General features: G+C 49.0%; 1 protein-coding gene across 14 annotated transcripts in view; it reads right to left on the reverse strand.

Moving 5' to 3' along the window:
- The window catches only part of SRRM1 (serine and arginine repetitive matrix 1), a 98,226-nt gene extending 84,851 nt beyond the window's left edge, over positions 1-13,375 (reverse strand). For 6 of the 14 annotated variants that reach the window (XM_069756926.1, XM_069756929.1, XM_069756923.1 and 3 more), the window contains exon 1: positions 13,283-13,375. In XM_069756926.1, the coding sequence (XP_069613027.1) occupies positions 13,283-13,303 (21 nt within the window). In that variant the 5' untranslated portion in view covers positions 13,304-13,375. The remainder of the gene's footprint in view (positions 1-13,282) is intronic. The other 8 variants (XM_069756937.1, XM_069756933.1, XM_069756931.1 and 5 more) reach the window with 6 other exon arrangements.
- Positions 13,376-27,889: the final 14,514 nt, after the last annotated feature.

Consider the following 27,889-nt stretch of genomic DNA (forward strand, 5'->3'; position numbering starts at 1 on the left):
CGTGAAGGGACCGCACCAGGAGCAGGTGAGTATAACAGTGCGCAATATTCACTTGTCCCCCGTTCCACCGTCGGCGCCGCTGTGTCTTCTGCAGGGACGCTCAAGTCAGAGGGCGCGATTAGTGCGCGCCGCCCTCTGCCTGAACAGTCAGTGCAGAGGACGTGGAAGACACAGTGGAGCCCATCAGTGGAATGGGGAGCAGGTGAATATAGCAAGTGCCGCGGGCCTGAGAGGTATGTCTTTTTTTTTTTTTTATCGCAGCAACAGCATATGGAGCAAATGTCTGTATGGAGAATCTTATGTGGCCATGTGCAGCGTTATATGGAGCAATTATCTGCATGGGGCCATGTGCAGCATTATATGGGGCAAATATCTGTATGGGGCATCTTATGGGGCCATAATAAGCATTTGTGGAGCATTATATGGGGCCATAATCAACATTTGTGCAGCATTGTATGGAGCATCTTATGGGGCCATCATGAACTGTATGGCGCAGTATATGGGGCTCCTGATTCAATATGGATATTCAAAAACACTTAAAGGGAACCTGTCACCTGAATTTGGCGGGACCGGTTTTCGGTCATATAGGCGGAGTTTTCGGGTGTTTGATTCACCCTTTCCTTCCCGCTGGCTGCATGCTGGCCGCAATATTGGATTGAAGTTCATTCTCTGTCCTCCGTAGTATACTCCTGCGCAAGGCAATCTTGCTTTGCGCAGTAGGCTTTGCGCTGGCGCACTATGTCCTGGAAGTATTTCGCTGTGTTCCGGGACATAGTGCGCCGGCGCATGCACACTAATGCTTTTCGGCTTTGCCCGCAGTTGGGCAAAGCATACTGTGCGTGCGCAAGGCAAGATTGCCTTGCGTAGGCATGCACTACGGAGGACAGAGAATTAACTTCAATCCAATATTGCGGCCAGCATGCAGCCAGCGGGTAAGGAAAGGGTGAATCAAACACCCGAAAACTCCGCCCATATGACCGAAAACCGGTCCCGCCAAATTCAGGTGACAGGTTCCCTTTAACCTACTGATGTCTCAATTAATTTTACTTTTATTAGTATCTATTTTTATTTTTGAAATTTACCAGTAGCTGCTGCATTTTCCACCCTAGGCTTATACTCGAGTCATTAAGTTATCCCAGTTTTTTGTGGCAAAATTAGGGGTCTCGGCTTATACTCGGGTCAGCTTATACTCAAGTATATACGGTTGATATGTTTTTTTTGTGCATCTTATTGTTTTGCATTATTGTGGCAACTGAAAATGAACAGTAGAAACTCAAAAGATTCCAAGGTACCAGATTTAATTTTTTATTGTATTTCTGGCTTGATATAGGCTTAATGAGCTTGAAATGTTGCACTGTCTACCTCATTTTTCTCACTATGCGGTTTTAAGGATGAAATAAAAGCTACACCATATCTCTAAATTACCTCTGAGGTGCCTTGGAATGTCTAGGGTTTTGGTCCTTGTTGGGGGGGGGTCATACCCTGTAAGCACTAAGCTATCAATGGTGCATGAGAATAAGGCCGGCTTCACACTTGCAAGTTTTACGGACGTAAGAGCGCAGAAACTACGTCCGTAAAACTCGCAAAACATACGGCACAATTATTCTCTATGCCCCTGCTCCTATCTGCCGTATTAAACTGATCAGTATTATACGGCTTTCTACGGCCGTAGATAATCGCAGCATGCTGCGTTTGTCACCGTATTGCGCAAATAAAACGTCAATGAAAGTCTATGGAAGCCCCAAAAATACGGATCACACACGGACCAGCAGTGTGACTTGCGAGAAATACGCAGCGGTGTTAGCGAGAAAAGCCGGCAATTCAGTGCGGTGTACAGTAAAATCACACTGACAGCTTACATTAGAATAGGTAGAATAAATGTGTACACATAGAATAGGTAGATATATGATATATAATATATATATATATATATATATATATATATATATATATATATATATATATATATATATATATATATATATATACACACACAGTGCCTACAAGTAGTATTCAACCCCCTGCAGATTTAGCAGGTTTACACATTTGGAATTAACTTGGCATTGTGACATTTGGACTGTAGATCAGCCTGGAAGTGTGAAATGCACTGCAGCAAAAAAGAATGTTATTTCTTTGTTTATTTTTTTTTTTAAATTGTGAAAAGTCTTTTCAGAGGGTCATTTATTATTCAACCCCTCAACCCACCAGAATTCTGTTTGGTTCCCCTAAAGTATTAAGAAGTAGTTCAGGCACAAAGAACAATGAGCTTCACATGTTTGGATTAATTATCTCTTTTTCCAGCCTTTTCTGACTATTTAAGACCCTCCCCAAACTTGTGAACAGCACTCATACATGGTCAACATGGGAAAGACAAAGGAGCATTCCAATGCCATCAGAGACAAGATCGTGGAGGGTCACAAGGCTGGCAAGGGGTACAAAACCCTTTCCAAGAAGTTGGGCCTACCTGTCTCCACTGTTGGGAGCATCATCCGGAAGTGGAAGGCTTATGGAACTACTGTTAGCCTTCCACGGCCTGGACAGCCTTTGAAAGTTTCCTCCCGTGCCGAGGCCAGGCTTGTCCGAAGAGTCAAGGCTAACCCAAGGACAACAAGGAAGGAGCTCCGGGAAGATCTCATGGCAGTGGGGACATTGGTTTCAGTCAATACCATAAATAACGTACTCCACCGCAATGGTCTCCGTTCCAGACGAGCCCGTAAGGTACCTTTACTTTCAAAGCGTCATGTCAAGGCTCATCTACAGTTTGCTCATGATCACTTGGAGGACTCTGAGACTGACTGGTTCAAGGTTCTCTGGTCTGATGAGACCAAGATCGAGATCTTTGGTGCCAACCACACACGTGACGTTTGGAGACTGGATGGCACTGCATATGACCCCAAGAATACCATCCCTACAGTCAAGCATGGTGGTGGCAGCATCATGCTGTGGGGCTGTTTCTCAGCCAAGGGGCCTGGCCATCTGGTCCGCATCCATGGGAAGATGGATAGCACGGCCTACCTGGAGATTTTGGCCAAGAACCTCCGCTCCTCCATCAAGGATCTTAAGATGGGTCGTCATTTCATCTTCCAACAAGACAACAACCCAAAGCACACAGCCAAGAAAACCAAGGCCTGGTTCAAGAGGCAAAAAATCAAGGTGTTGCAGTGGCCTAGTCAGTCTCCTGACCTTAACCCAATTGAAAACTTGTGGAAGGAGCTCAAGATTAAAGTCCACATGAGACACCCAAAGAACCTAGATAACTTGGAGAAGATCTGCACGGAGGAGTGGGCCAAGATAACTCCAGAGACCTGAGCCGGCCTGATCAGGTCTTATAAAAGACGATTATTAGCTGTAATTGCAAACAAAGGTTATTCCACAAAATATTAAACCTAGGGGTTGAATAATAATTGACCCACACTTTTATGTTTGAAATTTATAAAAATTTAACTGAGCAACAAAACTTTTTGGTTTGTAAGATTTATGCATCTGTTAATAAATCCTGCTCTTGTGTGAAGTTTGAAGGCTCTAACTTATTTGCATCTTATTAAACCTGCTAAATCTGCAGGGGGTTGAATACTACTTGTAGGCACTGTATGTATATATATTAATATTTCTTCCAGCGCTAGACAGCTTTAAAGCCGGTAATTCAATTACTGCCTTTTGCTTTCTCCTTCCTAAAACCCGACATGATATGAGACCTGGTTTACATACAGTAAACCATCTCATATCACCATTTTTTTGCATATTCAACACTACTAATGTCAGTAGTGTGTCTATGCAAAATTTGGCCGTTCTAGCTATTAAATGAAGGGGTTAAATGGCGGAAAAAATTGGCGTGGGCTCCCGCACAATTTTCTCCGCCAGAGTAGTAAAGCCAGTGACTGAGGGCAGATATTAATAGCCTGGAGAGGGTCCACGGTTATTGCTCTCCCCCCCCCCCCCCCCGGCTAAAAACATCTGCCCCCAGCCACCCCAGAAAAGGCACATCTGGAAGATGCGCCTATTCTGGCACTTGGCCACTCTCTTCCCATTCCCGTGTAGCGGTGGGATATGGGGTAATGAAGGGTTAATGCCACCTTGCTATTGTAAGGTGACATTAAGCCAAATTAATAATGGAGAAGCGTCAATTATGACAACTATCCATTATTAATCCAATACTAGTAAAGGGTTAAAAAAATACACAAACATATTAAAAATTATTTTAATGAAATAAAAACAAAGGTTGTTTTAATATTTTATTGAACGCCCAATCCAATCACTGAAGACCCTCGTTCTGTAACAAAAAAAACATAATAAACCAACAATATCCTTACCTTCCGCAGATCTGTAAAGTCCAACGATGTAAATCCATCTGAAGGGGTTAAAATATTTTGCAGCCACAAGCTTTGCTAATGCAATGTTGCTCATGTCTGCAAAACCCCGGAGAATGTAGGTAAAGTAGGTCAATGACCTATATTTACCTGCATTTGCGGTGAGGCGCCCTCTGTTGGCTGTTCCTAGATCGTGGGAACTTTCCTAGAAAGCTCCCTGGCTCGAAAACATAAGAGGGCGCCCTCTGCTGGTTGTCCTCATATGAACTCGAGCCAGGGAGCCTTCTAGGAAAGTTCCCACGATCTAGGAACAGCCAGCAGAGGGCGCCTCACCGCAAATGCAGGTAAATATAGGTCAATGACCTACTTTACCTACATTCTCCGGGGTTTTGCAGACATGAGCACCATTGCATTAGCAAAGCTCGTGGCTGCAAAATATTTTAACCCCTTCAGATGGATTTACATCGTTGGACTTTACAGATCTGCGGAAGGTAAGGATATTGTTGGTTTATTATGTTTTTTTTTGTTACAGAACGAGGGTCTTCAGTGATTGGATTGGGCGTTCAATAAAATAATAAAACAACCTTTGTTTTTATTTCATTAAAATAATTTTTAATAATGTGTTTGTGTATTTCTTTAACCCTTTACTAGTATTGGATTAATAACGGATAGGTGTCATAATTGACGCCTCCCCATTATTAATCTGGCTTAATGTCACCTTACAATAGCAAGGTGGCATTAACCCTTCATTACCCCATAGCCCACCGCTACACGGGAATGGGAAGAGAGTGGCAAAGCGTCAGAATAGGCGCATCTTCCAGATGTGCCTGTTCTGGGGTGGCTGGGGGCAGGTTTTTTTAGCCGGGGGGGGGGGGGGCCAATAACCGTGGACCCTCTCCAGGCTATTAATATCTGCCCTCAGTCACTGGCTTTACCACTCTGGCGGAGAAAATTGTGCGGGAGCCCACGCCATTTTTTTCCGCCATTTAACCCCTTAATTTACTAGCTAGAACGGCCAAATTTTGCATAGACACACTACTGACATTAGTAGTGTTGAATATGCAAAAAAAATGGTGATATGAGATGGTTTACTGTATGTAAACCAGGTCTCATATCATGTCGAGTTTTAGGAAGGAGAAAGCAAAAGCCGGTAATTGAATTACCGGCTTTCTGCTATATTGCGCTGGATGAAATATTAATATATATATACATATATGTGTCTACTGATATATATATATATATATATATATATATATATATATATATATATATATATATATATATATATATATATATATATATATATATATATAGACAGTATATGTTTTGTTTTTTTTCAACACATGGATCCCTTGTATAGCCGTATGTCGGTTTTGCAAGCCTGCGATAAAAACACGCAGTACGGATGACATATGGATTACATACGGAGGATGCCATGCGCAAAAAACGCTGAAACACCCTGCCTACGGAGGAGCTACGGACCACTATTTTCGGGACTTTTCAGCGTATTACGGCCGTAATATACGGACCGTATTTTCATACGCTGAGTGTGAAGCCGGCCTAACTCACTGGACTAATAAAAAAAAAAAAAAAATCAACAAATCTTTAGCTTCAAATTTTGTTATTTTTTTTTATTTACAGTTCAGGGTGATTTTACATTGTGATTTATCAATCCTTTACAGATGATGCAATACCAAATATGTCTATAAAAAAAGAAAAGTGAAAAAAAAAAACGTTCCCCCTTTCGTTAGTCTCCTCAGGAGACTTGAACATGAGATCATTTGATCAATTGTACTATGGTATATGCTGCAATACTCAAGTATTTCTGTATATAGTAAAAATCATGGTCTCCCATGGCTGATCCATCACAAAAGAAAGTTTCATGACAGACACAGGGGGTGGGGGACTTCAGCCAGGCCATGGCTTCATGTCAACTCAGAGGAATCCAGTGATTACTTTAGAGCCCTTAACCCCTTCAACCTATGTTTACATTGTCAAAGATCATGTTCCACCCTTTGATGCAGGCTCCAATGCTTGGAAAACTGATTGACAGGTTGGTCACCCTTGCCAAGCACAGTAGTGTGACCAACTTTTTACTATTGATGCTGCCTATGCTGCATCAATAGTAAAAAGATCTAATGCTAAAAATAATTTAAAAAAATAAAACGTAATATTCTCACCTTCTGGCGTCCCCCGCAGCCTTCCTGCTCCTTGCGATGCTCACGCTCCCAGTAATGCCTCGTGGCAATGACCCCAGATGACGTAGCGGTCTCATGAGATTGCTACGTCATCACAGGTCATTGTCGCAAGGCATTACTGGGAAAGGGAGCATCGTGAGTAGGGGGAAGGCTGCAGGGGCCGCCAGAAGGTGAGAATATCACGATTTTGTAGTTTAATTTTTTTTTTTTTTTTTAACAGGTATATGGTTCTCCTCTCCTCCATCCTGGGCACCAACTGCACATGATCTACTTACCTCCCGCATGGTGGGCATAGCCCCATGCGGGAGGTAAGCAGATCAATGCATTTCTATGTGTGCGGAATCCCCGCATTTCCGCACAAAGAATGAACATGCTGTGTTATTTTCTAGAATGCGATTCCGCTGCGGCAAAAAACGCAGCATGTGCAAAAAAAAATGCGAAATGCATTAAAAACGATGAAATGATTAAGTAAGCTTTTTTTAGCGTTTTGTCGGTGGAAAACAGCCAAGAAAATGCTAAAAATCCTGAATGTGTGCACATAGCATTAATCTATAAAGTTAATAGCGTTCCACGTCTGTGCAGCCACCAAATGCCCCTTAACCCCTTCATGACCCAGCCTATTTTGACCTTAAAGACCTTGCCGTTTTTTGCAATTCTGACCAGTGTCCCTTTATGAGGTAATAACTCAGGAACGCTTCAACGGATCCTAGCGGTTCTGAGATTGTTTTTTCGTGACATATTGGGCTTCATGTTAGTGGTAAATTTAGGTCAATAAATTCTGCGTTTATTTGTGATAAAAACGGAAATTTGGCGAAAATTTTGAAAATTTCGCAATTTTCACATTTTGAATTTTTATTCTGTTAAACCAGAGAGATATGTGACACAAAATAGTTAATAAATAACATTTCCCACGTTTACTTTACATCAGCACAATTTTGGAAACAAAATTTTTTTTTGTTAGGAAGTTATAAGGGTTAAAATTTGACCAGCGATTTGTCATTTTTACAACGAAATTTACAAAACCATTTTTTTTTAGGGACCAACCTCACATTTGAAGTCAGTTTGAGGGGTCTATATGGCTGAAAATACTCAAGGTACTCAAAACCACATTCAAGAAGTTTATTAACCCTTCAGGTGCCTCACAGCAGCAGAAGCAACATGGAAGGAAAAAATGAACATTTAACTTTTTAGTCACAAAAATTATCTTTTAGCAACAATTTTTTTATTTTCCCAATGGTAAAAGGAGAAACTGAACCACGAAAGTTGTTGTCCAATTTGTCCTGAGTACGCTGATACCTCATATGTGGGGGTAAACCACTGTTTGGGCGCACGGCAGGGCTTGGAAGGGAAGGAGCGCCATTTGACTTTTTGAATCAAAAATTGGCTCCACTCTTTAGCGGACACCATGTCACGTTTGGAGAGCCCCCGTGTGCCGAAAAATTGGAGCTCCCCCACAAGTGACCCCATTTTGGAAACTAGACGCCCCAAGCAACTTATCTAGATGCATAGTGAGCACTTTAAACCCACAGGTGCTTCACAGAAGTTTATAACGCAGAGCCATGAAAATAAAAAATAATTTTTCTTTCCTCAAAAATGATTTTTTAGCCTGGAATTTCCTATTTTGCCAAGGATAATAGGAGAAATTGGACCTCAAATATTGTTGTCCAGTTTGTCCTGAGTACGCTGATACCCCATATGTGGGGGTAAACCACTGTTTGGGCGCACGGCAGGGCTCGGAAGGGATGGCACGCCATTTGGCTTTTTAAATGGAAAATTGGCTCCAATCATTAGCGGACACCATGTCACGTTTGGAGAGCCCCTGTGTGCCTAAACATTGGAGATCCCCCAGAAATGACACCATTTTGGAAACTAGACCCCCCAAGGAACTAATCTAGATGTGTGGTGAGGACTTTGAACCCCCAAGTGCTTCACAGAAGTTTAACGCAGAGCCATGAAAATAAAAAAAAAAAATTATTTTCTCAAAAATGATCTTTTAGCCTGCAATTTTTTATTTTTCCAAGGGTAACAGGAGAAATTTGACCCCAAAAGTTGTTGTCCAGTTTCTCCTGAGTACGCTGATACCCCATATGTGGGGGTAAATCACTGTTTGGGCACATGCCGGGGCTCGGAAGTGAAGTAGTGACGTTTTGAAATGCAGACTTTGATGGAATGCTCTGTGGGCGTCATGTTGCGTTTGCAGAGCCCCTGATGTGGCTTAACAGTAGAAACCCCCCACAAGTGACCCCATTTTGGAAACTAGACCCCGAAAGGAACTTATCTAGATGTGTGGTGAGCACTTTGAACCCCCAAGTGCTTCATAGAAGTTTATAATGCAGAGCCGTGAAAATAAAAAATCATTTTTCTTTCCTCAAAAATTATGTTTTAGCAAGCATTTTTTAGATTCACACGGGTAACAGGAGAAATTGGACCCCAGTAATTGTTGCGCAGTTTGTCCTGAGTATGCTGGTACCCCATATGTGGGGGTAAACCACTGTTTGGGCACACATCAGGGCTCGGAAGTGAGGGAGCACCATTTGACTTGTTGAATACGAGATTGGCTGGAATCAATGGTGGCGCCATGTTGCGTTTGGAGACCCCTGATGTGCCTAAACAGTGGTAACCCCTCAATTCTAACTCCAACACTAACCCCCCCACACCCCTAACCCTAATCCCAACTGTAGCCATAACCCTAATCACAACCCTAACCACAACCCTAATTCCAACCCTAAGGCTATGTGCCCACGTTGCGGATTCGTGTGAGATATTTCCGCACCATTTTTTAAAAATCCGCGGGTAAAAGGCACTGCGTTTTACCTGCGGATTTTCCGCGGATTTCCAGTGTTTTTTGTGCGGATTTCACCTGCGGATTCCTATTGAGGAACAGGTGTAAAACGCTGCGGAATCCGCACAAAGAATTGACATGCTGCGGAAAATACAACGCAGCGTTTCCGCGCGGTATTTTCCGCACCATGGGCACAGCGGATTTGGTTTTTCATATGTTTACATGGTACTGTAAACCTGATGGAACACTGCTGCGAATCCGCAGCGGCCAATCCACAGCCAAATCCGCACAGTGTGCACATAGCCTAATTCTAAAGGTATGTGCACACGCTGCGGAAAACGCTGCGGATCCGCAGCAGTTTCCCATGAGTTTACAGTTCAATGTAAACCTATGGGAAACAAAAATCGCTGTACACATGCTGCGGAAAAACTGCACGGAAACGCAGCGGTTTACATTCCGCAGCATGTCACTTCTTTGTGCGGATTCCGCAGCGGTTTTACAACTGCTCCAATAGAAAATCGCAGTTGTAAAACCGCAGTGAAATGCGCAGAAAAAAAACGCGGTAAATCCGCCATAAATCCGCAGCGGTTTAGCACTGCGGATTTATCAAATCCGCAGCGGAAAAATCCGCAGAGGACCAGAATACGTGTGCACATACCGAAACCCTAACCCTAGCCCTAACCCTACCCCTAACCCTATTCTAACATTAGTGGAAAAAAAAAAAATTTCTTTATTTTTTTATTGTCCCTACCTATGGGGGTGACAAAGGGGGGGGGGGGTCATTTATTATTTTTTTTTATTTTGATCACTGAGATATAATCTATCTCAGTGATCAAAATGCACTTTGGAACGAATCTGCCGGCCGGCAGATTCGGCGGGCGCACTGCGCATGCGCCCGCCATTTTGGAAGATGGCGGCGCCCAGGGAGAACAATGTCGGGACCCCGGCTGGATCGGTAAGTATGATGGGGTGGGGGGGGACCACGGGGGGGGGGGGGGGGGGAAAGGAGCACGGGGGGGGGGGGGGGAATCGGAGCGCGGGTGGGGTGGAACGGAGCACGGGGGGCGTGGAACGGAGCACGGGGGGCTGGAACGGAGCACGGGGGGCTGGAACGGAGCACCGGGGGGGGGGTGGATCGGAGTGCAGGGGGGGTGATTGGAGCACGGGGGGAGCGGACACGAGCACGGGGGGGAGCGGAGCACTGGACGGAGGGGAGCCGGAGCAGTGTACCAGCCAGCTCGGGGGGCTGGGGGGGGCAATCGGTGTGGTAGGGGCAAATTAGTATTTCCAGCCATGGCCGATGATATTTCAGCATCGGCCATGGCTGGATTGTAATATTTCACCAGTTATAATAGGTGAAATATTACAAATCGCTCTGATTGGCTGTTGAAAGTGAAACTGCCAATCAGAGCGATCGTAGCCACGAGGGGGTGAAGCCACCCCCCTGGGCTAAACTACCACTCCCCTTGTACCTGCAGATCGGGTGAAATGGGAGTTAACCCTTTCACCCGATCTGCAGGGACGCGATCTTTCCATGACGCCACATAGGCGTCATGGGTCGGATTGGCACCGACTTTCATGACGCCTACGTGGCGTCATGGGTCGGGAAGGGGTTAAGAGTACAGTGCAGAGCCGGCTGTCAGGCAATGGGCCATAGTGTTCTTATAGTCACAGCTCACTGTATACTGAGCATTGACTAAAGCTGGAGGGTGCTGGGAGGAATAAAGATTATTTTCTCCCGATATTCGCGATTTCAGTAAGTAACTATCAGCTTTGGAATGCTATTAACATGATGTCTGCAGGTTAATAGCGTTTGGGGACATGATGATTCCCTTTAAAGGGACTCTGTCACCTGAATTTGGCGGGACTGGTTTTGGGTCATATGGGCGGAGTTTTCGGGTGTTTAATTCACCCTTTCCTTACCCGCTGGCTGCATGCTGGCTGCAATATTGGATTGAAGTTCATTCTCTGTCCTCCATAGTACACGCCTGTGCAAAGCAATCTTGCCTTGTGCAGGCGTATACTATGGAGGACAGAGAATGAACGTCAATCCAATATTGCAGCCAGCATGCAGCTAGCAGGTAAGGAAAGGGTGAATCAAACACCTGAAAACTCCGCCCATATGACCCAAAACCAGTCCCGCCAAATTCAGGTGACAGGTTCCCTTTAAAAGCAAGATAAAGAGACATGAGGTTCCATGAAAACAAAGTTCCTTCTTTGAGGTATTCATTAGTTTTTGCCTCTGATTCCTGAAGGTTTTTGCTACTGAACATTAAAAAGTAAAAAGTTTCCTCCTGAGAGCAAGATCTCTATGATTTCCCCCCCCCCCAAAAAAAAAGTTGTATTTTACATGTTAATAAAAAGTAAAGTAAAAAAACCATACAGCAAATAAATGTGTCTTGAGTAGAGCTATAGCGCTTAGGCTAGGTTCACATTGCGTTAGGACAATCCGTTAAGCGCATAGCGCTAGCGGATTGCGCTAATGCAATGTTTACTTTGGGTCCGCATTCGCCATCCCCGATCTGCGCTAGCAAGAGACGGACCTCGGACGCTGCAAGCAGCGTCTGAGGTCCATCACAAAAGAACGGCACATCGCTAGCGCGTGCCAAAAATGGCATGCGCTAGCGATGCGCTACAGGCACAAATCACATTGCTGTCAATGGGTGCGCTAACGGACCCGTTGCACGGCATTAATTGCGACATTTTCGCCGTGCAACGCAGTCCGTTAGCGTTAACCCATTAACACAATGTGAACCTAGCCTTACAGAAGAAGCTGCATCGGGAACCGGATACCTGGAAGATCCCGATGATCAGCTGTTCGGCGCCGCAGCTGCCTGTGTCACGGCTGTGTGACAGTCACAACACATGTATGGAGAGTCTGTGTGTAGTAACTATCACACAGCCGCGACACATGCAGCTGCTGCGCATCTCAAGTCCTGAGCTTGGTGAGAACCTACTAGGGTGAGATCCATGCTGGGTCCATGGGAACATTGCAGCATGTCGAAAAAGCTGCCCATGTATACTTAAAGGGGTATTCCCATCTCCAAGATCCTATCCCAATGTGTAGTAAGTGTAATAAGATTAGCAAATACCTCCTATTAGAAATGTTGTATAGTTTTTCGGATTCCCTGTCTTTCCTCATGTGCAGGAATTACAGGACCTTAGGCATTCATGGTTACAACCACTGATAAAGTGACAGCTAGTTGCTAGTGGTCGTAACCATGGATACCAAAGGTCCTGCCATGCCTGCACATGAGGAAAGAGACAGCAAATCAGAAAAACTATACATTTCTAATTGAAGGTATTTGCTAGTATTATTACACCTACTACATATTGGGATAGGATCTTGGAGATGGGAATATCCCTTTAAGTACACACGGGCAGCTTTTTCAACATACTGAATTGTTCCCATTGACAAGAAGTGCGCAGTTCCAGTCTCCGCTTAGCTAATATGGTCCTGCAGCCATTTGTTTTACGGTATAGCAAAGCACAGCAGAGTTCACACCCCATACAGAGGAGCACTGGAAGGATCTTATGGTGAATGAGGCATCCTCCTGCCGAGCACAGCGTGGACCGAGCATGTGTACAGTCACAACAACCAGAGAAAGGCACGAGATCATGCGTCTCCACAAGGCCCGAACACTCCTCACACAGGGCCCGCAGGTCTGCCCCAGCTGGCAGCAGTGTGGTCTGCAGGACGTGCCCACATGGGTCCGAGCAGACAGTACAGCGGTGCCAGCCGCCGCCTGCAGCTTCCCGCCTTTCTCACAGCAGCCCAGCCGTAGTGGCGGTTTCCAGGGCCCCCGACCAGAACACGAGGCTCAGCGCAGCTTCTCCTCGCACATAACAGGCCCAGGCCTACGCTCACAGTCCTCTGCCTCGGCTGCCCAGAACGCAACCACTGCCAGTAAACTGGCGAGTATCATCCCCACCACAAAAAGCACCACATATAACCCTCCACACAATCCTTCCCGCCTTTAAGCTCCTTTACTTACGCGGAAGAAGCCCGCGTCCATCTTGCCTCGTTCTCGCCTCTTCACGCAGCTCAGCTCCCCGTTTCCCACAAGGCAATGCGCGGGAAGGGGGCGGGGCTGTGGTCACGTGGTGAGAGGGAACCTGGCGCAAAGTGACGTCATCAGTTGTGAGTCTAAGGTTTGGCCTCTTGTGTGAAGTGACGTGCGCCGCCCGCTCAGTGCTGCCCCCTTACTGCGGCTGTCTGTAGGGCATGTGTACTACTACTACATCTACTACTACTACTAGGTACTGAGCGGAGGAGGAAGCTGCTGCCAGCTGGCTTACCTCAGAGACTGAAGCTTCTGGGGTCTGTACTGTGGCAAGGTCCTTCCATTTCCACAGCCGGCTTCTGGAGTCTGTACTGTGGCAAGGTCCTTCCATTTCCACAGCCGGCTTCTGGAGTCTGTACTGTGGCAAGGTCCTTCCATTTCCACAGCCGGCTTCTGAAGTCTGTACTGTGGCAAGGTCCTTTCATTTCCACAGCCGGCTTCTGGAGTCTGTACTGTGGCAAGGTCCTTCCATTTCCACAGCTGACTTCTGGAGTCTGTACTGTGGCAAGGTCCTTCCATTTCCACAGCTGGCTTCTGGAGTCTGTACTGTGGCAAGGTCCTTCCATTTCCACAGCCGGCTTCTGGAGTCTGTACTGTGGCAAGGTCCTTCCATTTCCACAGCCGGCTTCTGAAGTCTGTACTGTGGCAAGGTCCTTCCATTTCCACAGCCGCCTTCTGAAGTCTGTACTGTGATAAGGTCCTTCCATTTCCACAGCCGCCTTCTGAAGTCTGTACTGTGGCAAGGTCCTTCCATTTCCACAGCCGGCTTCTGGAGTCTGTACTGTGGCAAGGTCCTTCCATTTCCACAGCCGGCTTCTGAAGTCTGTACTGTGGCAAGGTCCTTTCATTTCCACAGCTGACTTACCACAGAGACAAGCTTCTGGAGTCTGTACTGTGATAAGGTCCTTCCATTTCCACAGCTGGCTTCTGGAGTCTGTACTGTGGCAAGGTCCTTCCATTTCCACAGCCGGCTTCTGGAGTCTGTACTGTGGCAAGGTCCTTCCATTTCCACAGCCGCCTTCTGAAGTCTGTACTGTGGCAAGGTCCTTCCATTTCCACAGCCGGCTTCTGGAGTCTGTACTGTGATAAGGTCCTTCCATTTCCACAGCTGGCTTCTGGAGTCTGTACTGTGGCAAGGTCCTTCCATTTCCACAGCCGGCTTCTGGAGTCTGTACTGTGGCAAGGTCCTTCCATTTCCACAGCCGGCTTCTGAAGTCTGTACTGTGGCAAGGTCCTTCCATTTCCACAGCCGCCTTCTGAAGTCTGTACTGTGGCAAGGTCCTTCCATTTCCACAGCCGGCTTCTGGAGTCTGTACTGTGGCAAGGTCCTTCCATTTCCACAGCCGGCTTCTGGAGTCTGTACTGTGGCAAGGTCCTTCCATTTCCACAGCCGGCTTCTGAAGTCTGTACTGTGGCAAGGTCCTTTCATTTCCACAGCTGACTTACCACAGAGACAAGCTTCTGGAGTCTGTACTGTGATAAGGTCCTTCCATTTCCACAGCTGGCTTCTGGAGTCTGTACTGTGGCAAGGTCCTTCCATTTCCACAGCCGGCTTCTGGAGTCTGTACTGTGGCAAGGTCCTTCCATTTCCACAGCCGCCTTCTGAAGTCTGTACTGTGGCAAGGTCCTTCCATTTCCACAGCCGGCTTCTGGAGTCTGTACTGTGATAAGGTCCTTCCATTTCCACAGCTGGCTTCTGGAGTCTGTACTGTGGCAAGGTCCTTCCATTTCCACAGCCGGCTTCTGGAGTCTGTACTGTGGCAAGGTCCTTCCATTTCCACAGCCGGCTTCTGAAGTCTGTACTGTGGCAAGGTCCTTTCATTTCCACAGCTGACTTACCACAGAGACAAGCTTCTGGAGTCTGTACTGTGGCAAGGTCCTTCCATTTCCACAGCTGACTTCTGGAGTCTGTACTGTGGCAAGGTCCTTCCATTTCCACAGCTGGCTTCTGGAGTCTGTACTGTGGCAAGGTCCTTCCATTTCCACAGCCGGCTTCTGGAGTCTGTACTGTGGCAAGGTCCTTCCATTTCCACAGCCGGCTTCTGAAGTCTGTACTGTGGCAAGGTCCTTCCATTTCCACAGCCGCCTTCTGAAGTCTGTACTGTGGCAAGGTCCTTCCATTTCCACAGCCGGCTTCTGGAGTCTGTACTGTGGCAAGGTCCTTCCATTTCCACAGCCGGCTTCTGGAGTCTGTACTGTGGCAAGGTCCTTCCATTTCCACAGCCGCCTTCTGAAGTCTGTACTGTGGCAAGGTCCTTCCATTTCCACAGCTGGCTTCTGGAGTCTGTACTGTGGCAAGGTCCTTCCATTTCCACAGCTGGCTTCTGGAGTCTGTACTGTGACAAGGTCCTTCCATTTCCACAGCTGGCTTCTGGAGTCTGTACTGTGGCAAGGTCCTTCCATTTCCACAGCCGGCTTCTGAAGTCTGTACTGTGGCAAGGTCCTTCCATTTCCACATCTGGCTTACCTCAGAGACAAGCTTCTGGAGTCTGTACTGTGGCAAGGTCCTTCCATTTCCACAGCTAACTTACCACAGAGACAGAAGCTTCTGGAGTCTGTACTGTGGCAAGGTCCTTCCATTTCCACAGATGGCTTCTGGAGTCTGTACTGTGGCAAGGTCCTTCCATTTCCACAGCCGGCTTCTGGAGTCTGTGCTGTGGCAAGGTCCTTCCATTTCCACAGCTGGCTTCTGAAGTCTGTACTGTGGCAAGGTCCTTCCATTTCCACAGCCGGCTTCTGGAGTCTGTACTGTGGCAAGGTCCTTCCATTTCCACAGCCGACTTCTGGAGTCTGTACTGTGGCAAGGTCCTTCCATTTCCACAGCCGGCTTCTGAAGTCTGTACTGTGGCAAGGTCCTTCCATTTCCACAGCCGGCTTATGGAGTTTGTACTGTGGCAAGGTCCTTCCATTTCCACAGCCGGCTTCTGGACTCTGTACTGTGGCAAGGTCCTTCCATTTCCACAGCCGGCTTCTGGAGTCTGTACTGTGGCAAGGTCCTTCCATTTCCACAGCCGGCTTCTGGAGTCTGTACTGTGGCAAGGTCCTTCCATTTCCACAGCCGGCTTCTGGAGTCTGTACTGTGGCAAGGTCCTTCCATTTCCACAGCCGGCTTCTGAAGTCTGTACTGTGGCAAGGTCCTTTCATTTCCACAGCTGACTTACCACAGAGACAAGCTTCTGGAGTCTGTACTGTGGCAAGGTCCTTCCATTTCCACAGCTGACTTCTGGAGTCTGTACTGTGGCAAGGTCCTTCCATTTCCACAGCTGGCTTCTGGAGTCTGTACTGTGGCAAGGTCCTTCCATTTCCACAGCCGGCTTCTGGAGTCTGTACTGTGGCAAGGTCCTTCCATTTCCACAGCCGGCTTCTGAAGTCTGTACTGTGGCAAGGTCCTTCCATTTCCACAGCTGGCTTCTGGAGTCTGTACTGTGGCAAGGTCCTTCCATTTCCACAGCCGGCTTCTGGAGTCTGTACTGTGGCAAGGTCCTTCCATTTCCACAGCCGGCTTCTGAAGTCTGTACTGTGGCAAGGTCCTTCCATTTCCACAGCCGCCTTCTGAAGTCTGTACTGTGGCAAGGTCCTTCCATTTCCACAGCCGGCTTCTGGAGTCTGTACTGTGATAAGGTCCTTCCATTTCCATAGCTGGCTTCTGGAGTCTGTACTGTGGCAAGGTCCTTCCATTTCCACAGCTGGCTTCTGGAGTCTGTACTGTGACAAGGTCCTTCCATTTCCACAGCTGGCTTCTGGAGTCTGTACTGTGGCAAGGTCCTTCCATTTCCACAGCTGGCTTCTGGAGTCTGTACTGTGGCAAGGTCCTTCCATTTCCACAGCCGGCTTCTGGAGTCTGTACTGTGGCAAGGTCCTTCCATTTCCACAGCCGGCTTCTGGAGTCTGTACTGTGGCAAGGTCCTTCCATTTCCACAGCCGGCTTCTGGAGTCTGTACTGTGGCAAGGTCCTTCCATTTCCACAGCCGGCTTCTGGAGTCTGTACTGTGGCAAGGTCCTTCCATTTCCACAGCCGGCTTCTGAAGTCTGTACTGTGGCAAGGTCCTTCCATTTCCACAGCCGGCTTCTGGAGTCTGTACTGTGATAAGGTCCTTCCATTTCCACAGCTGGCTTCTGGAGTCTGTACTGTGGCAAGGTCCTTCCATTTCCACAGCCGGCTTCTGGAGTCTGTACTGTGGCAAGGTCCTTCCATTTCCACAGCCGGCTTCTGGAGTCTGTACTGTGGCAAGGTCCTTCCATTTCCACAGCCGGCTTCTGAAGTCTGTACTGTGGCAAGGTCCTTTCATTTCCACAGCTGACTTACCACAGAGACAAGCTTCTGGAGTCTGTACTGTGGCAAGGTCCTTCCATTTCCACAGCTGACTTCTGGAGTCTGTACTGTGGCAAGGTCCTTCCATTTCCACAGCTGGCTTCTGGAGTCTGTACTGTGGCAAGGTCCTTCCATTTCCACAGCCGGCTTCTGGAGTCTGTACTGTGGCAAGGTCCTTCCATTTCCACAGCCGGCTTCTGAAGTCTGTACTGTGGCAAGGTCCTTCCATTTCCACAGCCGCCTTCTGAAGTCTGTACTGTGGCAAGGTCCTTCCATTTCCACAGCCGGCTTCTGGAGTCTGTACTGTGGCAAGGTCCTTCCATTTCCACAGCTGGCTTCTGGAGTCTGTACTGTGACAAGGTCCTTCCATTTCCACAGCTGGCTTCTGGAGTCTGTACTGTGGCAAGGTCCTTCCATTTCCACAGCTGGCTTCTGGAGTCTGTACTGTGGCAAGGTCCTTCCATTTCCACAGCCGGCTTCTGAAGTCTGTACTGTGGCAAGGTCCTTCCATTTCCACATCTGGCTTACCTCAGAGACAAGCTTCTGGAGTCTGTACTGTGGCAAGGTCCTTCCATTTCCACAGCTAACTTACCACAGAGACAGAAGCTTCTGGAGTCTGTACTGTGGCAAGGTCCTTCCATTTCCACAGATGGCTTCTGGAGTCTGTACTGTGGCAAGGTCCTTCCATTTCCACAGCCGGCTTCTGGAGTCTGTACTGTGATAAGGTCCTTCCATTTCCATAGCTGGCTTCTGGAGTCTGTACTGTGGCAAGGTCCTTCCATTTCCACAGCTGGCTTCTGGAGTCTGTACTATGACAAGGTCCTTCCATTTCCACAGCTGGCTTCTGGAGTCTGTACTGTGGCAAGGTCCTTCCATTTCCACAGCTGGCTTCTGGAGTCTGTACTGTGGCAAGGTCCTTCCATTTCCACAGCCGGCTTCTGAAGTCTGTACTGTGGCAAGGTCCTTCCATTTCCACATCTGGCTTACCTCAGAGACAAGCTTCTGGAGTCTGTACTGTGGCAAGGTCCTTCCATTTCCACAGCTAACTTACCACAGAGACAGAAGCTTCTGGAGTCTGTACTGTGGCAAGGTCCTTCCATTTCCACAGATGGCTTCTGGAGTCTGTACTGTGGCAAGGTCCTTCCATTTCCACAGCCGGCTTCTGGAGTCTGTACTGTGGCAAGGTCCTTCCATTTCCACAGCTGGCTTCTGAAGTCTGTACTGTGGCAAGGTCCTTCCATTTCCACAGCCGGCTTCTGGAGTCTGTACTGTGGCAAGGTCCTTCCATTTCCACAGCCGACTTCTGGAGTCTGTACTGTGGCAAGGTCCTTCCATTTCCACAGCCGGCTTCTGAAGTCTGTACTGTGGCAAGGTCCTTCCATTTCCACAGCCGGCTTATGGAGTCTGTACTGTGGCAAGGTCCTTCCATTTCCACAGCCGGCTTCTGGACTCTGTACTGTGGCAAGGTCCTTCCATTTCCACAGCCGGCTTCTGGAGTCTGTACTGTGGCAAGGTCCTTCCATTTCCACAGCCGGCTTCTGGAGTCTGTACTGTGGCAAGGTCCTCCCATTTCCACAGCCGGCTTCTGAAGTCTGTACTGTGGCAAGGTCCTTCCATTTCCACAGCCGGCTTCTGGAGTCTGTACTGTGATAAGGTCCTTCCATTTCCACAGCCGGCTTCTGGAGTCTGTACTGTGGCAAGGTCCTTCCATTTCCACAGCCGGCTTCTGGAGTCTGTACTGTGGCAAGGTCCTTCCATTTCCACAGCCGGCTTCTGGAGTCTGTACTGTGGCAAGGTCCTTCCATTTCCACAGCCGGCTTCTGAAGTCTGTACTGTGGCAAGGTCCTTCCATTTCCACAGCCGGCTTCTGAAGTCTGTACTGTGGCAAGGTCCTTTCATTTCCACAGCCGACTTCTGGAGTCTGTACTGTGATAAGGTCCTTCCATTTCCACAGCTGGCTTCTGGAGTCTGTACTGTGGCAAGGTCCTTCCATTTCCACAGCCGGCTTCTGGAGTCTGTACTGTGGCAAGGTCCTTCCATTTCCACAGCCGGCTTCTGGAGTCTGTACTGTGGCAAGGTCCTTCCATTTCCACAGCCGGCTTCTGAAGTCTGTACTGTGGCAAGGTCCTTTCATTTCCACAGCTGACTTACCACAGAGACAAGCTTCTGGAGTCTGTACTGTGGCAAGGTCCTTCCATTTCCACAGCTGACTTCTGGAGTCTGTACTGTGGCAAGGTCCTTCCATTTCCACAGCTGGCTTCTGGAGTCTGTACTGTGGCAAGGTCCTTCCATTTCCACAGCCGGCTTCTGGAGTCTGTACTGTGGCAAGGTCCTTCCATTTCCACAGCCGGCTTCTGAAGTCTGTACTGTGGCAAGGTCCTTCCATTTCCACAGCCGCCTTCTGAAGTCTGTACTGTGGCAAGGTCCTTCCATTTCCACAGCCGGCTTCTGGAGTCTGTACTGTGATAAGGTCCTTCCATTTCCATAGCTGGCTTCTGGAGTCTGTACTGTGGCAAGGTCCTTCCATTTCCACAGCTGGCTTCTGGAGTCTGTACTGTGACAAGGTCCTTCCATTTCCACAGCTGGCTTCTGGAGTCTGTACTGTGGCAAGGTCCTTCCATTTCCACAGCTGGCTTCTGGAGTCTGTACTGTGGCAAGGTCCTTCCATTTCCACAGCCGGCTTCTGAAGTCTGTACTGTGGCAAGGTCCTTCCATTTCCACATCTGGCTTACCTCAGAAACAAGCTTCTGGAGTCTGTACTGTGGCAAGGTCCTTCCATTTCCACAGCTAACTTACCACAGAGACAGAAGCTTCTGGAGTCTGTACTGTGGCAAGGTCCTTCCATTTCCACAGATGGCTTCTGGAGTCTGTACTGTGGCAAGGTCCTTCCATTTCCACAGCCGGCTTCTGGAGTCTGTACTGTGGCAAGGTCCTTCCATTTCCACAGCTGGCTTCTGAAGTCTGTACTGTGGCAAGGTCCTTCCATTTCCACAGCCGGCTTCTGGAGTCTGTACTGTGGCAAGGTCCTTCCATTTCCACAGCCGACTTCTGGAGTCTGTACTGTGGCAAGGTCCTTCCATTTCCACAGCCGGCTTCTGAAGTCTGTACTGTGGCAAGGTCCTTCCATTTCCACAGCCGCCTTCTGAAGTCTGTACTGTGGCAAGGTCCTTCCATTTCCACAGCCGGCTTCTGAAGTCTGTACTGTGGCAAGGTCCTTCCATTTCCACAGCTGGCTTATGGAGTCTGTACTGTGGCAAGGTCCTTCCATTTCCACAGCTGGCTTCTGGACTCTGTACTGTGGCAAGGTCCTTCCATTTCCACAGCCGGCTTCTGGAGTCTGTACTGTGGCAAGGTCCTTCCATTTCCACAGCCGGCTTCTGGAGTCTGTACTGTGGCAAGGTCCTTTCATTTCCACAGCCGGCTTCTGAAGTCTGTACTGTGGCAAGGTCCTTCCATTTCCACAGCCGCCTTCTGAAGTCTGTACTGTGGCAAGGTCCTTCCATTTCCACATCTGGCTTCTGGAGTCTGTACTGTGACAAGGTCCTTCCATTTCCATAGCTGGCTTCTGGAGTCTGTACTGTGGCAAGGTCCTTCCATTTCCACAGCTGGCTTCTGGAGTCTGTACTGTGGCAAGGTCCTTCTATTTCCACAGCTGGCTTCTGGAGTCTGTACTGTGGCAAGGTCCTTCCATTTCCACAGCCGGCTTCTGGAGTCTGTACTGTGGCAAGGTCCTTCCATTTCCACAGCCGGCTTCTGAAGTCTGTACTGTGGCAAGGTCCTTCCATTTCCACAGCTGGCTTACCTCAGAGACAAGCTTCTGGAGTCTGTACTGTGGCAAGGTCCTTTCATTTCCACAGCCGGCTTCTGAAGTCTGTACTGCGGCAAGGTCCTTCCATTTCCACAGCCAGCTTCTGAAGTCTGTACTGTGACAAAGTCCTTCCATTTCCACAGCCGGCTTCTGAAGTCTGTACTGTGGCAAGGTCCTTCCATTTCCACAGCCGGCTTCTGAAGTCTGTACTGTGGCAAGGTCCTTCCATTTCCACAGCCGGCTTCTGGAGTCTGTACTGTGGCAAGGTCCTTCCATTTCTACAGCTGGCTTCTGGAGTCTGTACTGTGGCAAGGTCCTTCCATTTCCACAGCCGCCTTCTGAAGTCTGTACTGTGGCAAGGTCCTTCCATTTCCACAGCTGGCTTCTGGAGTCTGTACTGTGGCAAGGTCCTTCCATTTCCATAGCTGGCTTCTGGAGTCTGTACTGTGGCAAGGTCCTTCCATTTCCACAGCTGGCTTCTGGAGTCTGTACTGTGGCAAGGTCCTTCCATTTCCACAGCTGGCTTCTGGAGTCTGTACTGTGGCAAGGTCCTTCCATTTCCACAGCCGGCTTCTGGAGTCTGTACTGTGACAAGGTCCTTCCATTTCCACAGCCGGCTTCTGAAGTCTGTACTGTGGCAAGGTCCTTCCATTTCCACAGCTGGCTTACCTCAGAGACAAGCTTCTGGAGTCTGTACTGTGGCAAGGTCCTTCCATTTCCACAGATGGCTTCTGGAGTCTGTACTGTGGCAAGGTCCTTCCATTTCCACAGCCGGCTTCTGGAGTCTGTACTGTGGCAAGGTCCTTCCATTTCCACAGCTGGCTCCTGAAGTCTGTACTGTGGCAAGGTCCTTCCATTTTCACAGCCGGCTTCTGGAGTCTGTACTGTGGCAAGGTCCTTCCATTTCCACAGCCGACTTCTGGAGTCTGTACTGTGGCAAGGTCCTTCCATTTCCACAGCCGGCTTCTGAAGTCTGTACTGTGGCAAGGTCCTTCCATTTCCACAGCTGGCTTATGGAGTCTGTACTGTGGCAAGGTCCTTCCATTTCCACAGCTGGCTTCTGGAGTCTGTACTGTGGCAAGGTCCTTCCATTTCCACAGCCGGCTTCTGGAGTCTGTACTGTGGCAAGGTCCTTTCATTTCCACAGCCGGCTTCTGAAGTCTGTACTGTGGCAAGGTCCTTCCATTTCCACAGCCACCTTCTGAAGTCTGTACTGTGGCAAGGTCCTTCCATTTCCACAGCTGGCTTCTGGAGTCTGTACTGTGACAAGGTCCTTCCATTTCCATAGCTGGCTTCTGGAGTCTGTACTGTGGCAAGGTCATTCCATTTCCACAGCTGGCTTCTGGAGTCTGTACTGTGGCAAGGTCCTTCCATTTCCACAGCTGGCTTCTGGAGTCTGTACTGTGGCAAGGTCCTTCCATTTCCACAGCCGGATTCTGGAGTCTGTACTGTGGCAAGGTCCTTCCATTTCCACAGCCGGCTTCTGAAGTCTGTACTGTGGCAAGGTCCTTCCATTTCCACAGCTGGCTTACCTCAGAGACAAGCTTCTGGAGTCTGTACTGTGGCAAGGTCCTTCCATTTCCACAGCCGGCTTCTGAAGTCTGTACTGTGGCAAGGTCCTTCCATTTCCACAGCCGGCTTGTGAAGTCTGTACTGTGGCAAGGTCCTTCCATTTCCACAGCTGGCTTCTGGAGTCTGTACTGTGGCAAGGTCCTTCCATTTCCACAGCTGGCTTCTGGAGTCTGTACTGTGGCAAGGTCCTTCCATTTCCACAGCCGGCTTCTGGAGTCTGTACTGTGGCAAGGTCCTTCCATTTCCACAGCCGGCTTCTGGAGTCTGTAGTGTGGCAAGGTCCTTCCATTTCCACAGCTGGCTTCTGGAGTCTGTACTGTGGCAAGGTCCTTCCATTTCCACAGCCGCCTTCTGAAGTCTGTACTGTGGCAAGGTCCTTCCATTTCCACAGCTGGCTTCTGGAGTCTGTACTGTGGCAAGGTCCTTCCATTTCCATAGCTGGCTTCTGGAGTCTGTACTGTGGCAAGGTCCTTCCATTTCCACAGCTGGCTTCTGGAGTCTGTACTGTGGCAAGGTTCTTCCATTTCCACAGCCGCCTTCTGAAGTCTGTACTGTGGCAAGGTCCTTCCATTTCCACAGCTGGCTTCTGGAGTCTGTACTGTGGCAAGGTCCTTCCATTTCCACAGCTGGCTTCTGGAGTCTGTACTGTGGCAAGGTCCTTCCATTTCCACAGCCGGCTTCTGGAGTCTGTACTGTGACAAGGTCCTTCCATTTCCACAGCCGGCTTCTGAAGTCTGTACTGTGGCAAGGTCCTTCCATTTCCACAGCTGGCTTTCCTCAGAGACAAGCTTCTGGAGTCTGTACTGTGGCAAGGTCCTTCCATTTCTACAGCTAACTTACCACAGAGACAGAAGCTTCTGGAGTCTGTACTGTGGCAAGGTCCTTCCATTTGCACAGCTGACTTACCACAGAGACAAGCTTCTGGAGTCTGTACTGTGGCAAGGTCCTTCCATTTCCACAGATGGCTTCTGGAGTCTGTACTGTGGCAAGGTCCTTCCATTTCCACAGCCGGCTTCTGGAGTCTGTACTGTGGCAAGGTCCTTCCATTTCCACAGCTGGCTTCTGAAGTCTGTACTGTGGCAAGGTCCTTCCATTTCCACAGCCGGCTTCTGGAGTCTGTACTGTGGCAAGGTCCTTCCATTTCCACAGCCGACTTCTGGAGTCTGTACTGTGGCAAGGTCCTTCCATTCCACAGCCGGCTTCTGAAGTCTGTACTGTGGCAAGGTCCTTCCATTTCCACAGCTGGCTTATGGAGTCTGTACTGTGGCAAGGTCCTTCCATTTCCACAGCTGGCTTCTGGACTCTGTACTGTGGCAAGGTCCTTCCATTTCCACAGCCGGCTTCTGGAGTCTGTACTGTGACAAGGTCCTTCCATTTCCACAGCCGGCTTCTGGAGTCTGTACTGTGGCAAGGTCCTTTCATTTCCACAGCCGGCTTCTGAAGTCTGTACTGTGGCAAGGTCCTTCCATTTCCACAGCCGCCTTCTGAAGTCTGTACTGTGGCAAGGTCCTTCCATTTCCACAGCTGGCCTCTGGAGTCTGTACTGTGACAAGGTCCTTCCATTTCCATAGCTGGCTTCTGGGGTCTGTACTGTGGCAAGGTCCTTCCATTTCCACAGCTGGCTTCTGGAGTCTGTACTGTGGCAAGGTCCTTCTATTTCCACAGCTGGCTTCTGGAGTCTGTACTGTGGCAAGGTCCTTCCATTTCCACAGCCGGCTTCTGGAGTCTGTACTGTGGCAAGGTCCTTCCATTTCCACAGCCGGCTTCTGAAGTCTGTACTGTGGCAAGGTCCTTCCATTTCCACAGCTGGCTTACCTCAGAGACAAGCTTCTGGAGTCTGTACTGTGGCAAGGTCCTTTCATTTCCACAGCCGGCTTCTGAAGTCTGTACTGCGGCAAGGTCCTTCCATTTCCACAGCCAGCTTCTGAAGTCTGTACTGTGACAAAGTCCTTCCATTTCCACAGCCGGCTTCTGAAGTCTGTACTGTGGCAAGGTCCTTCCATTTCCACAGCTGGCTTCTGGAGTCTGTACTGTGGCAAGGTCCTTCCATTTCCACAGCCGGCTTCTGGAGTCTGTACTGTGGCAAGGTCCTTCCATTTCCACAGCCGGCTTCTGAAGTCTGTACTGTGGCAAGGTCCTTCCATTTCCACAGCTGGCTTACCTCAGAGACAAGCTTCTGGAGTCTGTACTGTGGCAAGGTCCTTCCATTTCCACAGCCGGCTTCTGAAGTCTGTACTGTGGCAAGGTCCTTCCATTTCCACAGCCGGCTTCTGAAGTCTGTACTGTGGCAAGGTCCTTCCATTTCCACAGCTGGCTTCTGGAGTCTGTACTGTGGCAAGGTCCTTCCATTTCCACAGCTGGCTTCTGGAGTCTGTACTGTGGCAAGGTCCTTCCATTTCCACAGCCGACTTCTGGAGTCTGTACTGTGATAAGGTCCTTCCATTTCAACAGCTGGCTTCTGGAGTCTGTACTGTGGCAAGGTCCTTCCATTTCCACAGCCGGCTTCTGAAGTCTGTACTGTGGCAAGGTCCTTCCATTTCCACAGCCGGCTTCTGGAGTCTGTACTGTGGCAAGGTCCTTTCATTTCCACAGCCGGCTTCTGAAGTCTGTACTGTGGCAAGGTCCTTCCATTTCCACAGCCGCCTTCTGAAGTCTGTACTGTGGCAAGGTCCTTCCATTTCCACAGCTGGCTTATGGAGTCTGTACTGTGGCAAGGTCCTTCCATTTCCATAGCTGGCTTCTGGAGTCTGTACTGTGATAAGGTCCTTCCATTTCCATAGCTGGCTTCTGGAGTCTGTACTGTGGCAAGGTCCTTCCATTTCCACAGCTGGCTTCTGGAGTCTGTACTGTGGCAAGATCCTTCCATTTCCATAGCTGGCTTCTGGAGTCTGTACTGTGGCAAGGTCCTTCCATTTCCACAGCCGGCTTCTGGAGTCTGTACTGTGGCAAGGTCCTTCCATTTCCACAGCTGGCTTCTGAAGTCTGTACTGTGGCAAGGTCCTTCCATTTCCACAGCCGGCTTCTGGAGTCTGTACTGTGGCAAGGTCCTTTCATTTCCACAGCCGGCTTCTGAAGTCTGTACTGTGGCAAGGTCCTTCCATTTCCACAGCCGCCTTCTGAAGTCTGTACTGTGGCAAGGTCCTTCCATTTCCACAGCTGGCTTCTGGAGTCTGTACTGTGGCAAGGTCCTTCCTATTCCATAGCTGGCTTCTGGAGTCTGTACTGTGGCAAGGTCCTTCCATTTCCACAGCTGGCTTCTGGAGTCTGTACTGTGGCAAGGTCCTTCCATTTCCACAGCCGGCTTCTGGAGTCTGTACTGTGACAAGGTCCTTCCATTTCCACAGCCGGCTTCTGAAGTCTGTACTGTGGCAAGGTCCTTCCATTTCCACAGCTGGCTTACCTCAGAGACAAGCTTCTGGAGTCTGTACTGTGGCAAGGTCCTTCCATTTCCACAGCTAACTTACCACAGAGACAGAAGCTTCTGGAGTCTGTACTGTGGCAAGGTCCTTCCATTTGCACAGCTGACTTACCACAGAGACAAGCTTCTGGAGTCTGTACTGTGGCAAGGTCCTTCCATTTCCACAGATGGCTTCTGGAGTCTGTACTGTGGCAAGGTCCTTCCATTTCCACAGCCGGCTTCTGGAGTCTGTACTGTGGCAAGGTCCTTCCATTTCCACAGCTGGCTTCTGAAGTCTGTACTGTGGCAAGGTCCTTCCATTTCCACAGCCGGCTTCTGGAGTCTGTACTGTGGCATGGTCCTTCCATTTCCACAGCCGACTTCTGGAGTCTGTACTGTGGCAAGGTCCTTCCATTTCCACAGCCGGCTTCTGAAGTCTGTACTGTGGCAAGGTCCTTCCATTTCCACAGCTGGCTTATGGAGTCTGTACTGTGGCAAGGTCCTTCCATTTCCACAGCTGGCTTCTGGACTCTGGACTGTGGCAAGGTCCTTCCATTTCCACAGCCGGCTTCTGGAGTCTGTACTGTGGCAAGGTCCTTCCATTTCCACAGCCGGCTTCTGGAGTCTGTACTGTGGCAAGGTCCTTTCATTTCCACAGCCGGCTTCTGAAGTCTGTACTGTGGCAAGGTCCTTCCATTTCCACAGCCGCCTTCTGAAGTCTGTACTGTGGCAAAGTCCTTCCATTTCCACATCTGGCTTCTGGAGTCTGTACTGTGACAAGGTCCTTCCATTTCCATAGCTGGCTTCTGGAGTCTGTACTGTGGCAAGGTCCTTCCATTTCCACAGCTGGCTTCTGGAGTCTGTACTGTGGCAAGGTCCTTCTATTTCCACAGCTGGCTTCTGGAGTCTGTACTGTGGCAAGGTCCTTCCATTTCCACAGCCGGCTTCTGGAGTCTGTACTGTGGCAAGGTCCTTCCATTTCCACAGCCGGCTTCTGAAGTCTGTACTGTGGCAAGGTCCTTCCATTTCCACAGCTGGCTTACCTCAGAGACAAGCTTCTGGAGTCTGTACTGTGGCAAGGTCCTTTCATTTCCACAGCCGGCTTCTGAAGTCTGTACTGCGGCAAGGTCCTTCCATTTCCACAGCCAGCTTCTGAAGTCTGTACTGTGACAAAGTCCTTCCATTTCCACAGCCGGCTTCTGAAGTCTGTACTGTGGCAAGGTCCTTCCATTTCCACAGCTGGCTTCTGGAGTCTGTACTGTGGCAAGTTCCTTCCATTTCCACAGCCGGCTTCTGGAGTCTGTACTGTGGCAAGGTCCTTCCATTTCCACAGCCGGCTTCTGAAGTCTGTACTGTGGCAAGGTCCTTCCATTTCCACAGCTGGCTTACCTCAGAGACAAGCTTCTGGAGTCTGTACTGTGGCAAGGTCCTTCCATTTCCACAGCCGGC

The sequence above is a fragment of the Ranitomeya imitator genome, chromosome 3 (assembly GCF_032444005.1).
Source record: "Ranitomeya imitator isolate aRanImi1 chromosome 3, aRanImi1.pri, whole genome shotgun sequence".
Lineage (NCBI taxonomy): Eukaryota > Metazoa > Chordata > Amphibia > Anura > Dendrobatidae > Ranitomeya > Ranitomeya imitator.